Below are 24,284 nucleotides of genomic sequence, written 5' to 3'. Positions count from 1 at the left end.
GTATCGTCAACTCGTCGGAGCATTAATGTTCTTAGTGAACTCCTGTCCAGACATATGCTTTGCAGTCAACACGTTGAATCAACACATGGTTGACCCTCACCACATACATTGGATTGGTGCCAAGAATCTGTTGAGATATCTTCGCGGCACAATTACTTATGGGTTAAGATACACTGCCAGAGATGTGAGACTACTTGGATATACTGATGCTGATTGGATAGGCAGTGTGGTGGACCATAAGAGCACTTCCGGGTGCTGTTTCTCCTTGGGATCTGCTTCGATATCCTAGATGAGTAGGAAGCAGAAGTCGGTGGCTTTGAGCACTGCTAAGGCAGAGTATATTGCTGCTAGCATGGCCTCCTGTGAGGTAGTCTGGTTGCGAAAGCTCTTCAGTGAGCTATTTGGATTTACATTGGATACCACTGTGATTCTATGTGACAACCAGAGCGGGATCCGTTTATCAGAAAATCCCATATTTCATGATCACCCCAAGCATATCAATATCAGGTACCACTATATTCGAGATATGGTGCAACGAGGAGCAATAAGGCTCCAACATATCGGTGCAGATGAACAGGTCGCCGACATTCTGACAAAGCCCCTAGGAAAGGTCAAATTCCTGACTTTCCGAGAACAACTTGGTGTCGTTCAGAGACCTTCTGATGAGGGTCAAGTATGACATACTGAGCTCTGGAAGCTCCACGGTGGGTACAGGGTACTTCTTGGAGTGACACATGACCATAGGGTGATTCACCATCCCCTGTTGGTGCACTTGGTACAGGGTAAAAGTTTCAACCTTCCCTTGTGACACCCCATGGCGACTATGGAACAAGATGATTAGTTCTCTTGTGGGCCTGGATGATGTGTTCTCCATGCGATTGTGGACAGGATGATTCGCTCTCCTGTGGGACAGGATGATTCACTCTCTTGTGGGACAGGATGATTCACTTTCTTGTGGACAGGATGATTCGCTCTCCTGTGGGCAAGATGATTCGCTCTCTTGTGGGACAGGATGATTTGCTCTCCTGTGGACAAGATGATTAGTTGTCCTGTCGAGGCATCCTACCCATGTAGTCTGGGGCTCATGGGAAGTACCTCTCATCTGATCAATGAGCAGGGAAATGAGGATAGGGATGATAGTAGTACCGATGCACGCATCGTTGTATCTACCGTACTCCCTATGCTAGGATGACCTTCATTGATTTGGGATCAATGAGACTGGTCTGAGACCAGTGAGAGTGGTACACACTCCGAGACTGACTTCGGGTCAGTGGAGGATGGTATGATACATCCTCGATCATTTCTTCTTCTTCGTAATTCGAGAAAAGCAGAGCATAACTGAGCAGAGCAAAGCAGAGCAGAGCAGAGCAAGAAGGGTCAAGCCATACAGGTCAGTGCATTTGATGGATGGACAACAGCGATTGTCTGACAGATTGCAGATGAAGTTCTCCCTAGTTGAGAGGGAGAGTTAAAATTGGCACTAGGGCCGAACTTCATGTGGGTCATCTTATTCATGGATGATGATATTTTTATTAGATTCCTCTCGTAGAGAGGTGTAGGATTGATCTAAAGATCATTCGATTCTGATAAGTATTTATGGAGATATGAATTTATTTTGATTATGGACTAATTGTCAAAGTCGGCCAACAACTTATGTAGGCTTAGAAGCCCAACAATCACATCTATTCAACCCCAATGTTTTGCATATAAATACAAGGAGTATTCTCCTCATTTGCACACTTCACTCTCATCACATCTCTCTCTCTTGCGCAGAAAAGAGTCTCTTCTCTCTCCTGCGCAGAAAAGACTCTTCTCTCACACGTGTGGAAGGAAGGACACAGATTTTAGGGCTGCAACTACAGATCGGAAGTTTGACTAGCGTTGACCATCATTCTCTCTCTCTGGACTGTGCAGTAGGTGAACCTAACTCTCTTTGGAAGGCCGCATTTTTTGGTGAAGGAATCAAGGTGATCCAACAGTCGGTTTGCAAGATATTGATTGCCTTAGTTTAGGGCTGATTTAGGGTTTGCTGCTGTTGATGTAAATCAGATTTTTGTACTATTTCTCTTTGCTGAATTATTGAAGATAAAAGAAGATTTGATCACAGGGTTTCCCCATATTGGGGTTTGTCCCTAGCTAGCCGTCACATCTTGTGTCTCTTGTCTTGGCTTGTTTTCTGTCGATCGTTTAATGTTATATCTGCACTTTACTTAATGTACATGTGATTGCTAATCTGTGGATAATAATAAGAAAGATAAGTAAACTGCTCTAAGCATAGAACATACTGTAACTTAACACTTATAGACCTTGATGAAATTGGAACATGAGGGGCATCACCAATGGGGACAGTCTTCCCCTTCCTTTGCCCCTTCCCTGCTACCCTTGATTGAGGCATGAATGCTGTAAAAAAAAAAGAAAAAATGCACAAACTTGTAAAAAAAATGCACATGCAAACTATTGTAATAAAAATGCAAAAAAAAAAGAAGCAAAAAGCACCTACATGTTGCTTGAATTGCCTCCAAAATGCTCCCAAACCCTTTGCTAGTCGCTCCCAAACACCCATAACAAGAGAGACACAAAATAATGAGGGAGAAATGAGCCCAAACCAGGCTTTATGAGCCGTGCGACACGACTTTCCAGGGGACATGTGTCCCAAGATTGGAAAATGCTGTGCACACTGACGAGATTTGTGTGTCCATTGAATCCCACATGTCGGGCGCGCTAAGACACGCTTAGAGGACACGTGTCCTAGCGAATAATGTCTGATTCGTAGGATTTAGGACACGACAGGGGTTTAAGACGAATCCAGCTTCATAGGTTGGTTGTATAGCGAATAGGACCCCTTCCTCAAGAGTCAATACTCTTTTCCCAAGTTTGTGAGAAAGGTACATGACCAAGTAGTTCATGTTCAACTTATCCAATGTTAGAGCACTAGAACGTGGGTTGACTTGATGGACTAGGTGGATGCTCATTAATGAAGCTAAGCTTCTCCACTTGAGGCCCCTTGCAACTATCGCTATCCTTACAAGGGTAAAAGTTTAAAGAGGAAGTTTCACTTTAGAATAGGTCTAATAAAATAAACCAAGAGCACTCTACATCACATCATTACAATATCTTATATGTTTATGCTATCTTGAGGATCAAGTTTTATTTGCAAGTATCATTCACTTCCAAGTAGCATTTCACATTTTGCAAGTATTGTGGATTTACTTTTACAAGCATTCACATTCTTGTACTTGGAGCATTTTGTTTAAAGTTCACTTGTTTATCTTGAAGTATTTGGAGCTTATTTATTCAGCGTGGAGTATCTTTCATTTCGTTGGATGCAAGTTTTCCTTCAAGTATATTTCATGTGAACACATTTTAATTTCAAATGCAATTGTATCTTTTACTTGCTATCTTTCCATTACATGTTCTTACTTTACAAGTAACATTTCCTTCCTTGAGCATTTATCTTCTTGCAAGTTTACTTATTTGGCATTGGTCTTATCATTTCAATTCTTGCAAAGGATCTCTCTTGTTGATATCATTTCTTATCTATTTGCTTTACATATTTGGTTATCTCTACATGCTCATGGTTATATCATTTACTTGTTGAAGTATTTACATGTTTTAATTTGATGGTTGATGTATCTCTTGGTTAACTAATCTTTCATCTCCTAGAACTTGTTTAGTATCACTAACCAAGCCTTAGATTTTCCTTAGGGTCTACCCCCCTTGGCTTCATCTAGGAGAGAGCCTAGATGGAGGAGTTGGGAATTGGGTGACAACCCCAACTCATAGCTTGCCCCCAAGGCCACACCAAGTGGAGTTAGAGATTTTCTCCACACTAACCTTAGGTGTGGAATTAGACAACAACACAAGAGAAACTAGTGGGATGTTGAGCTACTTTATTCTTCATGGTTGACCATGCTAGGCCATTACTAAAGGGATTCATGGACCGCATTGGGAAATGTGAACCAAGTCAACCCCTTAGTGAGTAAACAATTTTAAGTCTTCAACTTGTGGATGACTAGTAAAATAATATTTGGAAGAATCCAACTAGCCATTGTGTAGCCATTGTAAATCGTTCTATAAAAGGATAGGCTTCCCCCATGTATTTGTTGTTGTTATATGAGATGAGTGCTATTATTGTAATAAAGAACTCCTTGTTTGCAAACCCTTGTCCATATTTTTTTTATTTACATTGTGTGGTGGATTTGTTACCGCTCAAACTAGCAGGTGTCCTAGGAGGGGATCCTATAGAGCAACTACTAGGTCAAGGGGAAACAATGGAGTGATAACCCATTGTCACCTCAGCTACGGTCCCTACTCTTTCCGGGCTTTCACCGATGGGAGGAGTCCCAACATGAGAGGAATCACAAGAATAGATGGACCAATGATAAGGGATGGGGTGATTACTAAGGCCCATTACAAGAGAGACTCAATTGAATCGCTTGCTTGCTTGAAAAGCAATGTGATAGGCCCTCTAGGAAGGGCTAAGAGGACACATGAGCCTAGGTTTAGGGGATATGCCTTGACAAGGGGCTTCCTAGACTTAAGGATCCTCATGGATTAATAGATTCTATGTAGTCCTTATGGAATTTGAGTTGTAGTGTTGTGGGACCGAAGAGAATCCAAGTGGACCCTAACTAGGTCAAGGGTATGGAATTGATCAACCAAGGAGGGGCTTGGCCTAATTAGGGAGGAGAATAGGATCAATGGATTAATTTTCTTTTGAGAGTTAAATACAATGATCCAAATGAGGACACTAACCAAACTCAATCTAGGGCAAAAATGGTCTTGTGGCTAGGGCTTTCTATATCTCGAGATTTCACCGTCTAAATTACTTGAAATTTGGAGGACCTCTAGAGATAACCCCAGCACAGTAGTGGACCAAAATTCAAGGGTTTTGAATGGCTAGAATGAATTTCGCTTGATGCCCTAGGTGACCCTCTAAGGTTAGGCCTATAATTTGGAAAAATGAAGAAAAAAGAGGTAAATTTGACCACCAAAGGGATACAAGGATCAGTTCCTTATTGCTTGGGCTTAATGGAGTCAAGATACACATAGATCGAGAATTTTCGTGAGCTAGGGAGCCCTAATTGATCTTTGCTAGCCTCTCTAAGGGCAACAACTAGGTCAATAGGGATTTATACTTCATATTTGCGAAAGAGACAGTTTCGAGGTCTTCATCCTAAGAGGTGCCCCTAGGAACATTCACCCAATCCATCAAAGATCAACACATGCATTTAATCACTTATTCAAGGTCCCAGAAGAATTGCGCATTATATTAACCTACACAAGAATAATGATAACAAGATACATGCATCTGATGAGTAAGATAACAGGAATAGCATAAAAAATTCGACTTACATGAGAGAGAGAGAGTATATCCATTCATCAATTTCACATTAGAAAGAAGCTCCAAAGACAATAGCGAAAATCCAAACATCATAGTGCATCAAGAAAGCTCCAAAAAATAATCCCAACAAAAAGTGTGAAAATCTCTCAAGAGATACTAATCCAATCCAAGTGATGATGAGAGAAATGAATCACCTCTCATCAATTTATATGATCTCTAAGAGTTCGATTTTCCTAATTAAGCCCCAAATAATAAAATAATGTGCAATAATAACATCCCTTGGTGACAAGCCCACCAAGATAGCTCAATAACATATAAATAAGCCTCTCAAGAGGGAAGAATAATCAATATAATGAGTCGTTGGGCCATTGAGAAGGCCTAATGAAGTCCAAAGTGTGCCATGATGAGAGAATGGACTCCAATCATAGTGGACAAGGGGTTGACCCCTTGTTTCCCAAGTAAGTCACATGTGGTGCTCCCAAGTGGGTGTGGGGGCACAAGGACATCCTCATGGGTCTCCAAGTGGATCAATAATGCTCGTAAACCATCTTTAAGGGCTAGGATGATGACATAAGCCTCTTGTAGTGAGACACATCTTCATTTGGACCCTGGCACATCGAGCTATCCAATGGCTGCAAGGGGTTGTTGGCTGCCGTCTGAGGACCATCTAAGATAATTTTTTCTCCTATGGTCGCTACCCACAGGTGGTGGGTAACATTTGGCTCCAACTGGGACATGAGCTCTCAAAAGAGTGGCTGAACATACTCGAACGGGAGGTCATGAGAACTCCAACAGTCTCTTGGGATTGCACTCCTGTTCCCTGCACATATCAAAGACCAAGCACACGGGGCAGCATGTTTTTGCAGTCTCGTATGATCACCCATGCTTAGTATTAGGCCATAAAACCAACAAGATTTTTTTTTTTTATCCTAATCATGATAATATAATATGATGTTAGTTATAATGAGAAAAATCAATATGCAATGCATCCTACCTTACATGCATATTACATCGTACAAGTACTAAGTGTAATCATAGAGCCAATGCAACCAGGACATCATTAGATCAATATAAAAACATTTTGCCCAATGATTACTTATGTAGCAAATCCAAGAGCAAGGACAAAAACAATCATATGGAGGGTCACCAGGGCGGGAGGTGGGAAAACAAAATGCCCACACATGGAGGATTACGGGAGAAGAGGGAACAAAGGGATGTAATCTACTCCACGGGATCCTTTCCTCTAACCAAAAGATAGAGATGTCAATAATCAAGCTCATAAACTTTTAATGGATGGCAACCTTAGGGATATCACTTCTATCATGGTCCTTATCATTTATGTCATGCTTTATGGCTAGCATTGGGTCATGATTAGAAGGAAAGGGAGACTGATGAGATGGAGAAACAAAAGTAGGCTTCCCACTAAGTTGCACGAAATGCTGAAACATTTCGAAGTTTCCGAAATGGGTACGTTTAGAAACGTCACCTCCCAAAAATGCAAACGTCGGCCAAAATGTCAGCTGAAACTTCATATATATATATATAAGTGAATAACACATTATCTTGTGAGAAAAAAGGGAATAAGACCCATATATGACGATTTAAAAGGAAAAACAAGTCTATATTAACTCTAAAAGATGATTACATGATGGTCGATTTTTGGCCAAGTTTCGGAGTTTCAGGTATGGGTATGGCCCGAAACGCCGGGTTCTTTGAAGTTTCGTGCAATATAGATTTCCCACGATGATCATGCTTAGGAGGGATGGAGGATTCCTCATTATTGGTGATAATGTAGGAAGGATTGAGGAAAGGGTCCACAGGAGACTCAACTACAACCCCAAGATTGCGAGGAAAGATAAGGGTCCTATCAATATCATCGTCATCAATGTCATAGATAGGGTCCTTGTCGAAACGATTTCCACAAACCTCCCATTTTCCTTCTTTAATATGTAAGTAATCATTGATATCAATGTTTGAAAGGGCTATAAGATCACCTTCTCCAAGGTTTTCAAAGAGTAGATCATCAGAGATAATATCTTTAGGAAAGGTAGGGTTAACCCCAACTTACTTTCTACAAACGTGCCCTCCCTATCACACATGTTTTTAGAATTATCATCATCCCATCTTTCGTCATGCGGACCTAGGGAGGACCCCCTTTCCTGCTCATCATCTAGATTCCCAAGGTCATGATGATGCCAATGAAGGCTTCCTCTTGGATGTTTAATGCGGGGCATACTTGAAAATGTCTAAGAAAGCCATCAAAGAATTCTTTAGTAGATGAGATGCTCCTAGGTTCGTGATTTTGTAACCATGAGTTATGACCACAGAGAGATCTCATGAACAACAACATAAGGACATCATGGTGGACCACTTTCTCCTTTGAAGTATGTTCATTAAGTCTTTCCACATGATCGATTGTGGAGAGTGGATCACCATCAAAACACAGGTACCCCACGTACCATCCTTCCTGTGACATGATTAGGATGCCCATAGATGTTGGCGGTGTCCAAAGCGGGAAAATCATCAAGGAAAGACATCCTATTGAGATATACATATAAATTACATAGGAGTTGTTGTTGAAGAATCTAGGGAAATTAAAGTTAATGAGATTCTTCTAAGCATGATAACTATTTGTGAGGTGTGTTAATTTTTCTTCTTAGCACAATATTCATTTGTTATCATTAGAGTGTGTCTTCTTTAGTTCATCAAATAGCTACCAAAACAAAGAGACAATAACACAAGATGTTGGCTTTTTGCCAGGGTTAAAACCTCTCCCTTTTGGAGAGGAAAACCCGCACAAAATCCTTCTTATAGAGATTCCAATTGACAAATACCAAGACCATGACCCTTGACCTATGAGGTCACTCCAAGACCAAGACACCAATCCTCTTCTTTGTTACTGCTGAGATCATCATCAACACTGCTGCTTCACCGAGTTCATCATTCATGCACCTTCATTGAGATGTTTGTTGCACCATATCTCCATCTTCACTTAGATAATTACTACGCTCTTACTGAGATCATTATTATTTCAACGACCATGTCTTTATTGAGATTATCACTGTGTGTTCATGATTACTTCTATATCGAAAGTATAGTTGTACTTAGAATGTATGTCGAGACAGCTAGTATTACTAGAGGATCATCAAGGTCCTTGTCATTGCAATGAGACTGTGATTGTGAACATGCCGAGAGTGTATTATCCTCAAGTACGTTGAGATTGTGTATGCTAGTTGAGACAATGAGGATTACTGAGATTCTTCTCATGCCAAGATTGTTGATATTCACCTAGACTATAATAGTATTCTTCCTGCACCTACACCAAGACTGTTTCAGAGACATCCCGAAATGTGTGCTCTTGTAATGCAGATTGCAAACTCCGGTACTTGTCTGAGATTTCAGAGATCCAAAAACACTGTTCTACTGTACTTTCTATACCCATCTAATGTTCAGAGAGAAATCTGAGTTTTGTTTTGTTTGTGGTAACCCTAGCCACATATATATAGTTGTTTGTCCTATATATAAGCCGACTTGAGATTTTGAAGAGATGTGTCACCTTATTTAAGCCGACATGCCTGTTCTTTAATTCATTTGCAGGCCGACATGAAGAGGATTGTGCTTGTCGTTTTGGAGGGATACTTTGACATTTCTATATGCACATATATATTTTTCTCATGGTCGTGAAGAGCTTCTTTTGACATATTAATAAATCCTAAGGCTCTCAATGGGAGCTACTAATAAATAAACCTCTTGCTCATGAAACCCATGCAACAAGGAATAATAAATTCATTTTCTTGTTTACAAAAATCATAATTACAATGTCATGAAGACCGAACCTAGTTACTCTTTCTTCAGCAGTCTTCAGGTGAATTTAAATATGCCTAGACAAATGCTTGCTCCACCTTACAAGCATTGACCTTAAAGTTCAATGAAGAACTAGGGCTTCGTTTTTCCAATGGAGTCGCCAAAATGATATGTCAATGATGTCGTATGAGTAACAAGACACACGTCTCGTGTCCCCAACAATGACGCCAAAAATGTTACCGCTCAAACTAGCAGGGGTCCTAGGAGGGGATCCTATAAAGCAACTACTAGGTCAAGGGGCAACAATGAAGCGATAGCCCACTGTTACCTCAATTAAGCCTCCTTGCTCTTTACAAGCTTTCATCGATGGGAGGAGTTTTGGTGTGAGAGGAATCACAAGAATAGATGGATAAATGATAAGGCATGGGGTGATTCCTATGGCCTATTCCAAGAGAGACTCAATTGAATCGCTTGCTTGCTTGAAAAGCAATGTGATAGGCTCTAATAAGGGCTAAGAGGACACTTGATCCTAGGTTTAGGGGATATGCCTTGACAAGTGGCTTCCTAGACTTAAGGATCCTTATGGAGAAAAGGATTCTATGTAGTCCTTATGGAATTTGAGTTGTAGTGTTGTAGGACCGCATGTAACAACCCATTAATAAAATTTTAGACCTTAAATTTTATAAATATATATCTATGTATTAAAATTTATAAAGTATGTGGTTAAACCTTATAATATGAATTTATAAATTATATTAATTAATTTTATATCATACATAATTTAAATATTATAAAATATACTTATATCATATATAGTTTAAATATTATGAAATATACTTTACATCATATAGTTTAAAATGTTATGAATTATATTACTTAAACTTTACACCATATATTAAAGGTTATAAAGTGTACCACATAACACCTTAAAGCATTATCGTGAAAACGCTATAAAAGTAGCAGTTATAAAATGTTATAAGATACACAAGGAATGTTTGATCGTAAATATCAACGAACCTAAAAAGGAATCCATATACGTATAACCAGCCCATTAATAAGGTGGGTGGAACCAGCTAAAAATTCATTACTGAGCGCCAAGGACAGAAGAAATATCGGAGAGAGCCATCAATGCGTAAGAGGCGGTGGCTGCAAGTGGGAGGGCGGCCACCGCCAGGCCAGGGGATAAATAGCAGAGGCCTGAACCGGGAGAATGGGGGGGAAATAAAAACCAGAGAAGTATAGACTCATGAGGAGGAAACCCGGAAGAAGAGATTTTTCAGTGGAAGAGCTTTGAGTGATCTGAGTTTTGGGCACGGAGGGACAGAGAGCCTCTGTGGAGAGCTTCTCTGGATTGAGCAACCAGGTTGCTCTGTCTGGTCGGGTGGTATTGGCCATCTCGAAATTGGATCAAATCAGTCAGCAGTTCAGGATCGCCAGTCCAGTAGCAGAACCGGGAGTCCGCCAACAGTTCAGGTAGGTGCAGATTACAGTTTTATGCATTACTGTTTTCAAATTTTATGAGTATTTTTATGGTTGCTGTAATTCGAAATAAGGGCGCTACACCGCAGAGAATCCAAGTGGACCCGAACTAGGTCAAGGATATGGAATTGATCAACCGAGTGGCTTGACCTAATTAGGGAAGAGAATAGGATCAATGGACTAATTTTCTTTTGAGAGTTGAATACAATGATCCAAATGAGGACACTAACCAAAATCAACCTAGGGCAAGAAATGTTCTTGTGGCTAGGGCTTGCTATATCTCGGGATTCCATCATCGGAATTGCTTGAAATTTGGAGGACCTCTAGAGATAACCCCAATGCAGTAGTGGACCAAAATTCAAAGGTTTTGAATGGCTAGAATGAATTTCGCTTGATACCCGTCATACCCTAGGTGAGCCTCTAGGGTTAGGCCTAGAATTTGGAAAAGTGAAGAAAAAAGAGGTAAATCTGCCACTAAAGGGATACAAGGATTAGTGCCTTATTGTGTGGGCTTAATGGAGTCAAGATACACATATATCGAGAAATTTCATTTGCTAAGAAGCCTTAATTGATCTTTGCTAGCCTCTCCAAGGGCAACAACTAGGTCAATAGGAATCTATACTTCAAATTTGTGAAAGGGAAAGTTGCGAGGTCTTCAACCTAAGAGGTGCCTCTAGGAACATTCACCCAATCCCTCTAAGATCAAAGCGTGCATTTAATCACTTATTCAAGGTCTCAGAAGAATTTCGCATTACATTAACCCATACAAGAACAATGATAAAAAGATACATGCATTTGATGAGTAAGATCACATGAATAACATCAAAAATTCGACTTACATGAGGGAGAGAGTATATTGATTCATCAATTTCACATTAGGAAGAAGCTCCAGAGACAATAACTAAAATCCAAACATCATAGTGCTTCAAGAAAGCTCCAAAAAATAATCCCAACAAAAATTGTGAAAATCTATCAAGAGATACTAATCCAATTCAAGTGATTATGAGAGAAATGAATCACCTCTCATCAATTTATATGATCTCTAAAGAGTTTGATTTGCCTAATTAGGCCTAATTAAGCCCCAAATAATAAAATAATGTGCAATAATAACATCCCTTGGTGACAAGCCCACCAAGATAGCTCAATAACATAAAAATAAGCCTCTCAAGAGGGAAGAATAATCAATATAATGAGTCGTTGGGCCATTGAGAAGGCCTAATGAAGTCCAAAGTGTGCCATGATGAGAGAATGGACTCCAAACATAGTGGACAAGGGGTTGGCCCCTTGTTTCCCAAGTAGGTCACATGTGGTACTCCCAAGTGGGTGTGGGGGCACAAGGACATCCTCATGGGTCTCCAAGTGGATTGATAATGCCTGTAAACCATCTGTAAGGGCTAGGATGATGACATGTGCCCTCCCTTTATCTCCTGTAGTGAGACACATTCTCATCTGAACCCTGGAACATCTACCAAGTGTCTGGTGCAAGTGTGGAGCAAGATGGGCATGGTGAACCAGGTGCATCATCTTCATCCAAAAAGGTGGAACATGAGCAATCACTGAGTGGTGTTAGGGATCCATGAAGTACTCTTTGCTATGGTGGAGGCCCATGGCTCTCAACGCTCACCCTACAAGTGTCGATGTGGCCCTCTAGAGGGCTTGGACCCCGTATAGGGAGATCAAACCCCAAATGGAGACCCACCTACAATCTTGCATAAGATCCAATGCATCCTTTTGCCCTCCAATACAACAAATCATTAGAATAATCAAGTAAAAGAGCTTACAAATCATAGAATCAATGGGGCACTTCTTTAGCATGTACAAGTGTCTCCAAGCTTAATAAGGGGGTTAACTAAGGATCCTATTAGGTGGTTTCAGTCTTTAAAGGGGGTGACTTGTCCATGGTACATCCATTAGGTGGTAGGTGGCAAGAGATATAGTGATTGAATAGAGTAGGGATCAAGGGAATGCTCCAGGCCACATGTCATGGTATAAGGGTAGCTATGATGAGAGAAGCCCACACTTGGGTATATGAATGTAGGAGAGAGCAAATCGTGGTACATGATCTAACCCAACCTTTGTTTTTGCACCCTTCTTCATATGCCTTTTGCCTTTAATTGATTTTTCTTCGTAACTGCTCGAGGCTCCAGGGGATGAGAGCATGATGTGTAGGATATAGCAGTGGACAACCCCTTAAGGTGGGGTAGTTCATCGCCCACCAGGGGTTGGGACAACCATGGGTTCCTTAATGATGGAGGGGTCTCATCTAGGGCCCATAGGAATTAGGGTGATGGCCATAGATAAGGGGTAGAGGTCATGCTTGGCTTTTTCTCACGTCAGTGTTGTGGGGGAGCGCCTCCCCCCCCCTCGATCTCGCTCCCAATCCGTGCTCTAGGCAGGAGCACGCTCCCTAAATTTTTTTTCCGCTTCTTGCTATTTTCCAATTCGAACTAGGGAGTGTCGCTCTCGTTGCTCTGGGAGTGATCACTCGCGACCGCTCACTCTCTCAAATAATGAAATGAATTAGAATATGAGGGAGAGGGTTTATTTATATTACCCCCCTCCCCTCCCTTCCCTCCCTTTATTTTCCTTGCTGTCGTATTCTTTTTTTCGACATCGCTTTTTTCTATGGGCATCGCTCACCGTCGCTGGGAGCGATTTTTACAACCGGGAGCGGTCGGGGAATGATCGCTCCCCGACCGCTCCCGGCGGTGGTGAGCGACGCTCGCGGAAAAAAGGCGCTCCCAATGGTGGTGAGCAACACCTGCGGGAAAAAAGCGCTCTTGGCGGTGGTGAGTGACGCTCGCGGAAAAAAAGCGATGCCGGCAAAAAAGATCGCTCCCCGACTGCTCCCGGCGGCGGTGAGCAACGCCCGTGGAAAAAAGGTGATGCCGACAAAAAAATTACGACAACGAGGAAAATAAAGGGAAGGAAGAGAGGGGAGGGGTGTAATATAAATAAACCCTCTCCCTCGTATTCATTTCATTATTTGAGAGAGTGAGAGTGAGAGCGAGAGAGCGAGAGAGCAAGAGAAAGCAAGGAGCAAGGAGAGAACAAGAGAGAGCAAGGAGCAAGGAGCAAGGAGAGAGCAAGGAGCAAGTGAGCAAGAGAGTGAGAGAGCAAGGAGCAAGGGGAGATTGAAGAGCTTGCAAGGGGAGATTGGAGGCCAAAGAGGTAGGCTCTACACTCTATTCTAGCAATTATTTTTAATGTTCATTCCTAAATAAATAAATAGTTTTTTTTTCTCTATTTCCATTTCCCATTCCCATTCCATTTTTTCGCAGATTCCAAACTTCAAATTTCAAACATCATGGTTATATTTCTTGGCATTTTCTTCTTCTTGGTTCCTTTTTTGGTTATTATGGTGTTGGAGAGTAGAAAAAGGAGGGTTGAAAATGAAGAAGGGGATGAAGAAGTGGGTTATAGTGGATTTGATGAAAACCTTGGAGAGTACCTTGGTGGGGAGGAGCTGGAGGAGAGTAAACATGAGTTAGCTCAAAAAACTAAAAAAGACCAAACCCCATTGTGGAAATATGTTAATAGGCCTGAAGCAAGGAAAGGGGGTGGAACCACTAACTTTCATTGCCCCCATTGCGACAATAATTACACAAGTTCATACACCTGTGCCAGAAAGCACCTCTGCGGGAAAAGGCCATGGGATGGAGATAAACAAATAGGAATGAAAACTTGTACAGGCAAGTCAACAACATGTAGAGCCAAATACATAAGGGAAGAGGAGGAAGCCCAATACAAATCTAAAAAATCAAAGGGTTTCTTTGAACCAAGTTCACAATCACATGCACAAAGAACTCCTTCAGCATCCTCCCATGGCAGTGGATATGGAGGCACAAGGTCACCAAGTTTAAGGCATAGAACCATATCAGATTTCCTTGATGAAGGGTGTAGGAATGATGTGGATTCAAAAGTTTATAGGTTTCTCTATGTATGTGGGATACCATTCAATGTTCTTCGCTCACCTTATTGGCATGAAATGGTTTTTGCCATAAATGATGCCCCTAAAGGATACAAGAGCCTTGGGCATGACAAGGCTAGAACCGTTGGACTTGATCATGAAAAAGAAAAAATATCACATTCTTTGAGTAGAATGACAAATTCTTGCACTGACCATGGGGTGTCCATTATAGTCGATGGATGGACAAATGTAAAAGGCAAGCCATTGATAAGTGTTCTTGCTGTGTTTGTTAGTGGTGCCATATTTCGTTCAGCATATGATTACTCAGACAAGTGCAAGACCGTCATCAACATTGCAGAACCATTACTTGAAACAATTGACCGTATTGGGCCATACAATGTCATCCAAGTCATCACTGATAATGCTCCTAATTGTAAGGCATTAGGAGCAATTATTGAGGATAAATACCCTAACATATTTTGGTCTGGGTGTTTGGTTCACACAATGAACCTTTTGATGCATGATATTGTTAAGAACAAAAACCAACAATACAAATGGATTGGTGATTTGTACAAGAGAGGCAAAGAAATGATACAATTTATTACAAATCATAGCAATACCCATGGCCTTTTCTGCAGTCACTCAAGATTGGAGTTGTTGAAGATTGCGAGGACTAGATTTTGTAGCTATTACCACACTTTCAGGCGCCTTTTGAAGGTAAGAGAGTCATCGGCTAGCATGGTATCAAGTCCACACTGGCAGGTATTAAAGGAAAGGGCTACAAATGCAGCTAACAGGAAAAGTTTTGAACAGGTGGAGGAGACCGCTCTTGATGGTATGTTTTGGGCACGTGTGAGGCAAGTATTGGAATTCACCAAGCCCATTTATCACATGATTCGGTTTGTAGATACAGATAAACCAGTGATTGGGGAGGTGTATGAGCAGATGGATACCATGTTGCAGTAAATAAAAGATATTGTTCATAAAGGTGATCCCAACTTGTATACACTGATTCACAATTGTGTGTACACAGTGGGATAAACTTAATGTTCCACTTCATGCCTTGGCGTATATCCTTGCGCCAAAATAGTACTCTGCATCTTGGTTGGGCCAACCTGCACCAGGGGGTGGGGTTAGGGTCAAACCCCATATAGATGAAGAGGTATCTACTGGATATTTGCAAGCATTAGACAAGTTGATACTTGACAGGGAGGAATGTGCTAGTCTGTATCTTGAATTAGGCATATATTTTAGTTGCACTGGTTTGTTTGGTACCTTCCATGCAATGGAAGATAGAGACAGATTTAATGCTCTCACATGGTGGGAAGCATATGGCGGCTAGGGACTTTTGCCAAAATTAGCAAAAAAAGTTCTCTCACAGGTTGTAAATACTTCTTCTGTAGAGAGGTGTTGGAGCACCTACAACTTCATACATAATGTGAAAAGAAACAGACTCAATGAAAACTGGGCTGAAAGCTTGGTTTATGTGCACTACAACTTGAGGTTGTTGAGTCATTATTGTGATTGGGCTTATGAGGATCCAACATATAAAATTTGGGACAACCATTCAGAGGATGATAATTTGGAGGATGGCACAATACATCTTGAAGAACTGGAAGCGAAACTTATGAGAGAGGAAGATGAAGCAACAACCATGCCACCTCCACCATCCAGTAGCAGTGCTCGAGTTCCGAGTCTTGTTCCTTCGTTGTCGCCGCTTCCATCTACACCCTCACGTGGAGGGCATGTACCTTCTGGTTTTGGTCATCGGTCTATGTGGGAGGAGACTCCTAGAAGACCACCATGACTTGCTCAGACATTAGACATTTCTCGTGGCAAGGGCTACATGAAGTAGTAGATAATAGATTTACAATTTACTTGTCTTTTCTATTTTCTAGTAGTTTTCATAACTGTTGACTCTTCATATTTATTATGATATTTTTTTTGTAAACAATAGATGACAATTTAAGTTCGAAGTTTGAAGTTGGCAATTATAACTCATTGGTAATGAATTATGAATATGATGCTTTGTGAAAGTTCTTTCATTTCATTTCATTTTATAACATTTCATTTCATGTTAGATATTATTTGTTGTAATGGTTAAACTTAGCTTACAAGTACAACTTTGGTGCTCAATGATGATAAATGTTATATATTGAATTTTCAATTTTGAAAGCTTGAAGTTGAAACTTTAAGATTGATGAATCATGATTCATGAGACTCAATATGTTGTCTGTTACTAACTTATGGATGTGTTTGATGCAGATTATAACTTCTAGATGATTGTTGTTATATGGTTCAATGATCAATCTATGTTTTTTTATGTTTTTTAACATCATTCTACATGTTTTTGTTGACATATATGTATCAAAATATAAAAAATATATATATTATATAAAAAACGCTTTGGGATTTGCTCCCAAACTGGGAGCTTTTGAAAATGTTGCTCCCACAACCGTTTTCGCTCCCGCTCCCCTCTTTCGCTTCCGAACCCAGGTAACACTGGCCCATGTGTTAAATTTGTGTCCCGACCATCTTTTGCATTTTGTGGTACATTTCTTGTTGAGTGTGGCAAAATTATGCTTTTCTATTTTTTTTAGTTGCATCAACCTCTGGGGCATCGTTCTAGGCCCGACCCAAGGTGTGGACAAGGGGAGGGGGAGGCTAACTCTATGTGGACCCAATGGACACATGTGGACTCGGATGGGAAAAGAGATGAATGGGCCTAAAATAAGCGGAGGGGTGTGTTGTATATGGTTTCAGGAGGCAGGACCACGCAACCAATATTGAGATTTCACATGTAGTACCACCCGTAAAGCAAATGGCTAGTAAAGGAGATCCCACCGGACTAGGATACAAGGCTAGCCACCAAATTGGGCATAGTCCTAGTTCACTTTTCCTGCCGAATCCCCCGGCCAATCCATGCCAAAAAGTTTCCATGATAAGTAAACAAAATTACTCAACTATACCAATGAAAAAGCCATACCTTCGGGGTAGGGAGGCCCACCTTCAAACATATGATCATAACAGATGGATGAGGGACCACATGGCTAGTTCAAGTGGCGGAGATAGTGGCACATCGAGCCATATGGTGGCTGCAAGGGGCTGCTAGCTGAGGACCATCTAGGAAATTTTTTTCTCCTATGGACACTACCCACAGGTGGTGGGTAACAGGATCTTATTTGCATTTTTTTCTTGATCATATTGCTATTGTGAATATAATCTAATAAACTTAATAAAACTGCACAAAAATTAACAGATTGAGCCATCGAGAGACTATTTAGTCACGTGGATAGGGCAAACTAGGGGGAAACCCCACTTGGCTTTCTTGTTTTGCAAGTGAATCACTCCAAGCAACTAGACCATTTTGAGAGAGCTTCAAATCATATAGGTGTTCATATTCATCAGACTTAATATGAAGACCAAAGACACCACACCCAAAGGGGCCACTCTTAGTTGGGTTTGAATGTTTTGGGGGTTATCGAGTCAATAGTGTAGGCAACTTCTCGTAGAGGCCAAAACCACTCCCTTGATTTATCAGCAAGATCAATTTAAAAGGGTGCAAATTTCACACTACAGCAAAGGTGAGGTAAGTGCAACCACTCTATTATTCAAAAATTCATTTTTTTTTTCTACTTTTAGCATTAATGTAGGATTTTATTTACTTGCTGATGTTTAATTGATTTATCTCACCAGTAAGTTTAAAAAATCTTTTGGAGAAATAGGATTTACTGCTAGATCTAGTCCAAGAATGGAAACATGTTTTATATGGGTATATTTTAAATTGTATCTAGCTAATATTTTGCAAATTTGAGCATGTTTTGATGTTTGTACCTGCATAAATCTGCATGAAAACCAGATATTTGCAACACTTTACAAGTAAGTCATACTCAAGAAATATCTCTAGTAAGTCTACTATGCCAAATATTGACTAGTTTGCTTGTTTAGAGTGAATTTCATTTAATTTCTATCTATATTTAAAGCATTTTAGTGCATGGCATTTTCAAGAGGATATTGTCAAGCTTTGCATTGGCTCACTCACGGTAGTGGATAATGAGGATGTTTTTTCAACCTCTACAACTGCTACTTTGATTACAATATAATACATTTTTCGATGTTTGTTTTTAGCTTCTTACTACTTTGATTTTCACATGCTTTGGATTTTTTTCCTTGGCACCTAGGAGTTGCCTTTGCAGTCCCAAACTACTGCTGTGGTGCATTGTACTCTCTGTTATGAATGACCTGTTTTGGTCACAATAAAATTCTATGTCATCTAGCTCTAGATTGTTTCCCTTGAATTCAAGTTACTTATATTGGCGAAAACCTGGATGTTAGATTTGAATATTATGGGTGAAGTTAGTGCATTCTATCTTAAAGTATCATACTGTGTATTTTAAATGCTTATTGCTTTATCTTAATGTCACACCTATAAATGTTTAAGACAGTAGTTTTTAATGGTTGTATTATTATGCTCGCATCTTCAATAATTGATTATTAATACCAGGCATGAATCAGGGCCATATAGCTCTTGACCAAGCACGATTTCCTGAAAACACTCCTGGTTTCGTGCTCGATGTACTAGCACGCTCTTCACTTTGGAAGATAGGACTGGATTACCGCCATGGTACATGCTTCTTCATCTTATTGTAAATCAATCGTAACAGAGCACTTCAATTTCCCAAGTTTCTTATTCAACTAGACTACTATGGGTTTAGTCAAAAGATGGTCAGTCATTCTCAGTAAATAGAATAGTACATGGTATTTTTCAATTTCCTATATGTTACAGTTAAACATTATAATGACGATTTCATTAACAGTATAATAAAGTTATAAATAATAAAATTAAATATCTAATTATTAATAAGGTAGATAGTTATTAATTAGGTGACCATTTCCTAACGAGAGCAACAGAAACTCTTAATATTTATATAACACCATCTTATGCAATTTGAAGACATCGAATAATACATCTATCGTTCGTTCATATTCTCTTGCCTATGTCTCATAATCTCCATAAGTTTAATATTTTACCATCTGCAGGTACAGGCCATGGAGTAGGAGCTGCACTGAATGTGCATGAAGGTCCTCAAAGTATCAGTTATCGGTATGAAAATATAACTGGTTTGCAAGGAGGCATGATTGTGAGTAATGAGCCTGGATACTATGAAGATCGATCCTTTGGCATTCGTATTGAGGTATATTCATCACTTTGTCCAGGTTTATCAATAGCTCTCAGAATGATGGATAATGTATATGCATTTCAATCAATTTTTAGGTTTTAATCATACATGTTTCTCAGCAGTTTAGACTGATAATTGTGGAAAATGTTGTTGAAGATTTAAACAAGAAATCCTTCAGTATGAATGTATTCTCTTTGAAAGTTGTCATCAAGTGCATCAACTCTTTTTGCTAGACAAGTTCATCACAATATTACTGTAAATGAGTCACACTGCATAATGCATGAATATAGGGTAAAGTATGACTAAACCAGCACTGAAAGTTACCCTTGTGTATTGTTCAAATTAATTAAGTATGATATTTTTTTGGGCATATGAGTACTTAAATAAAGATTGATGGCTGGTTCAAACTCCCACAATGCAAGATATGCCCCCAGTAATTGTTTACAAGAAAGTCGTTGTAAAATAATTAAACATGTAGTAAAGTATGTTAATCAGAACAATAAATAAATAAATAAGAAAATAGAGGGTTACTGTTAGAATTTGAACATATGAACACTTAAAGATATGATCCCTCATGGAAAGTCTGACAGTGCAATAAATCAGACCAAGTAATTCAACAAAACAAATGTTGTATAAAATCCTTGGACCATGTAGACGAATGTATGTAAAACCTTCATTAGATTATTGATCAGATTTTTCTGTTTAGTATCATGGTGGAATAGGCATCCTTAGTAGGGAATTGCACTCTCTTGCAATGGATGCCAAAGCAGACAGGTTGCCGTTGGTTATTCTTGCCCATGTTGGCAAGGGAAATTTACATGTCTCGGCTCCATTGAAGTATTGTATGATGCTATGGTGTATATTTACGTGAGTACGAATCAGTTATAAAATATAAAAATATGTAATCTAAATAGAGAACCATTATTGCTATTTGAGGAAACTATGTCTCTAGTGCATTATTATCTATGATTGAATTGGTATTGGGTGATATTCTGTAATAACTAATAAAATTGTATGCTTGTACTAATGTCAATTCTCTAAAGCAGTCAATTCTACAATAGTAGTGAAATGAATTCCAGGTAAACAGAAACAGAACATTAGAACTGTCCTATTTTATTAACTAATGTCTGAAATTGAAATCCATCTTTTACATTGTGCTAAGTTTCTGTTAAATATTTAACTAAAGTAATTTTTTTTTTCTAATCAGTTTTAATTATATAGTGTCAGGTTCAATGGTCGACTGCAGTATGCAGATTTTGACATTTTAGGATTTCCATTTACAAGGAATATATTTCAATTTTCAATGCATCCTTTGAGTATATCATTCTACAAATCTTTAAATGGATAAGTCTTTAGCTCATGCAAATGTCAGAGCTGATTAATATGGAATTTTGCAGTCTTATTCATTTGGTTTGATTATTTTCTTACTAGTTCTAAAGCAACAACTTGGTATACACACATGCAGAATCTACTAGTTGTACGAGAAGTCGAGACTCCAAATCGATTTGGAGGCATCACATATCTTGGATTTGAAAAGCTTACGTTTGTTCCTATCCAGGTATGTTGATTCATTATTTCATTACCTTTGCAAGCAAATTTTGATTAAGTACAAACTACATATAAGCTAGCTTTTTGTGGCGTTAGAGCCTGGATTTGCACCCTTGTTTTTGCAGAACCTATCCCTTACGGCAGTTGAACTTTCACAACATTTCTTCATGGTGTTGCACAAGAACAAAGGAATCCATTCAACCTTGACTTCATCAAGGTTTAATGTTCAACAAAAGGAGTTCTCTTACATGCTTTAAGGTTAGATTGGATGATCATCTGTTGGATGATTGGAGCTCGATGACATAGTCTCTTTGAACATGGTGAAATTATCTTTGGGACGCACATGCTTGAAGTTTACAGGTTCTCATTGGAAGGCAAAAGTAATTATAAGATAAGATAGAGAAGATGCTTTTATTAATGTCCAACGAATGTCCATAAATAGGTCAATGGGACTAAGGGGAACAACCAGTACTAGTACAATGTGGGAGTGCAAACACAACTCGTAGAAATTTCCAAAGCTAAATCTGAGATAATGTAAAGAAGGATACAATAATAGGACTGTTTGTTTTTGTAGCATTAGACAGGTGATCTGGTTTCAACTTGTGTCAGAGAGGTTAAGAATACGAGATCTTTAAAACCCAGAAAATGTTTCTCAAGATAAGCTTGGGAAACGTCTTAATTAAATTAATTAGCCATCATTTAAATTTTTCCCAAGTCTAACTTAGGAAAACTGGTTAATTAATATGAACTAATTAAGAAAAGGCGAGAATGCTCTAGAAATTCACATAGATTGAGTTTGAGATGATCTTAGCCATTGATGAAGATCTAATCATGGCCGTTGGTTCACCAATGAGAGATTATAAGAGCAAGACGATGGGGATGGAGAAAACACATCGAGTGAGAATGAGATCAAGGCAGATCAAATTTCGCAGAGAGCAGAGATTCAGCTCGGGAGGAATTCGAGCAAGTGATCGGCTCGCAGAGATTGAGGAGCAGCATTAGAGTGATTCCGAAGAATTTTCCAATGCCTGAAGAGTCAGCTGAGAGGTCAAGTTATTCCACAGGAGGCTCCGCAAGGGCTTGCGTAGAGCCTGAAGGAGGCAATTTGATTCAGTTGAAGAGGAGGTCGATTCAAGTGCCAGAGGCCAGGATAATTTTCCACAGGGCCAAAGAATCACTTCCAGAGGCAACAACAGGCAGGACATATGGATGGCATCTCTGGTAATTAGTCCCCAGCATCATTGGATCCTATGAGTTGGGAAAAGTGGTTAGGGTTAATTAGTACTACTGACGGATGTGTCTGATACTATTGTATTCCCTATGACTAGGATGCATGATATTCAATAGCTTGATCACTAAGGATCAAGCTTGGTAGGGCTGCTACCCTAGACACGAGGACTTGCCTCTATCATTCTTGGTGAGGGTGGTAGGGTCTTGTGACCCACCCTCTTTCAATCCTTCGAGTGTGATCCTTGCCCTTGCAGTAAGTCGATCTCGCCCATTGTCTATACATTTTGGGTGGTAGCAGAGGCTCCTCGATGATGATTCTTTTGAGCTATGGATTTTGTAATGTCCCCATTTTTATTTTTCTCCATAGTACAGCTAGGGTTGATTTCCGGGGCAGGGGATGGCCAGGTCAACAGAGAAGGTTTATGTCATTAGGGGTTCCAATGGAGTTTGAGGAGTTTCTATGGGATCTGATGGCATTCACTTGCCATATTTCGTCATCCACACAGTTTGCCTTTCGTTCCGTCACATTCCAACAACTTAAAAAAATTAGCATTATTATGGAGCCTAACTTAATTAATTATGCTCGAGGTGGCATTCTGGGGAGATTACGACAAGATCTACAGGATGGGATGCTGAGAAGTGACTTCCAGTGGCCGAAGATAGTATGTTGGGCGATTTACCATTTTCCTTAGTTAAAAATGACTTTAATTAGTCATTTAATTGAGGAAAAATAATTAAGTTGGAGAAAATGGGCCAAAAGTGACTTAAGTGAAGCAAAATTAAATTAAAAGGTCACTTAAGATAAAGTCAATGGAAGAGCTTCTAGAATAATAATAAAATAATAAAATAAGTTGCTTTTAGAGGCTTGGAGTTCTATCCGACAGATCTATAAAAGAGGAGTAGGAGGTCATTTGGAGACATCCTGGATTAGTGTATTGTTTTTGTGGAGAGGTTTGAGAACTCGGTTCTTTACTTCAGCAGTAGCCCCACGGCGGAAACCCTAGGGTGATTTAGAGAGATTGGGCGAGCACCCATCTCCCCTTGGTGGATTCATTCAAAATCCACAAGTGTAGTGATTGATTTCATGTTTCAGTTTGGAGGCCAGCATCAACATTATAACATATATTGGATTGTTGCTTCCAGCTATTGTATTGGCACATATTTCTATATAATAAAGCTAGATTTTGTTGCTGCATTTCTCATTGTTCCTCACGTTGTGATCTTTTAATGAGATTTTCGTGCAATTTATGGGTTTATTGTTTTTATCTGTTTGGGTTTTACATGGCAATCTTCTGTTAAGTGCATGATAATTCTATGTGAAGTGCTTGTTCCAAATTTTCTTCATTTGGGACATTACAGTGGTATCAGAGTTGGTGTTCCTGCCAGCCGGAGGGTTTAGTTGCAGATCTATTCAAGGGTTTATTACATTCGCTGGAGTTCATTATTTTGCAGGTTACTTTGAAACATTGTCACGGGCCATTTGTGTTTTTTTTTTCTTTGCAGAAGGAAATTTTTATAAATTCAGGGAAAATAATATGTTGGCTCAGATATTTACTCAAAGTCATGCATTTCACTTTGGCCAAGATTTATTGTAAAGCAGGGCATTATTATAAGGGGCCAAACATTATTTTTTGAAGGAGCCGCAAACTATCATTTTAAAAAGGGTTGTATCAAATCTGAAAGTGCAGAAGGCCAAATTATTTTATGATATCATTTGACAAGAGAGCCAAAATTGTCAATTGATCGGATTACTCTGTGCACCAAGAATTGTTGAACTCTCGCTTAGGCC

The 24,284-nt window shown here is 39.6% G+C and overlaps 1 protein-coding gene across 2 annotated transcripts in view; it reads left to right on the top strand.

The window, feature by feature from the left end:
• LOC149153984 (Metallopeptidase M24 family protein) overlaps nucleotides 1-24,284 on the top strand; it is a 512,523-nt gene that overhangs the window by 291,165 nt on the left and 197,074 nt on the right. The window contains exons 9-12 of one of the 2 annotated variants that reach the window (XM_089437962.1): nucleotides 19,053-19,161; nucleotides 19,578-19,732; nucleotides 21,183-21,275; nucleotides 21,391-21,537. In XM_089437962.1, coding sequence (XP_089294088.1) covers nucleotides 19,053-19,161; nucleotides 19,578-19,732; nucleotides 21,183-21,275; nucleotides 21,391-21,522 — 489 coding nt within the window. In that variant the 3' untranslated portion in view covers nucleotides 21,523-21,537. Of the gene's footprint in view, nucleotides 1-19,052; nucleotides 19,162-19,577; nucleotides 19,733-21,182; nucleotides 21,276-21,390; nucleotides 21,538-24,284 lie in introns of those variants that run through there. The other variant, XM_089437961.1, reaches the window with a different exon arrangement.

Source organism: Pinus tabuliformis, chromosome 9 (assembly GCF_031772625.1).
Source record: "Pinus tabuliformis cultivar Carrire ecotype Pingquan chromosome 9, CPIR1, whole genome shotgun sequence".
NCBI lineage: Eukaryota > Viridiplantae > Streptophyta > Pinopsida > Pinales > Pinaceae > Pinus > Pinus tabuliformis.
Note: the sequence above shows the minus strand (reverse complement) of the source record. Positions and strands in the feature narration are given on the sequence as shown.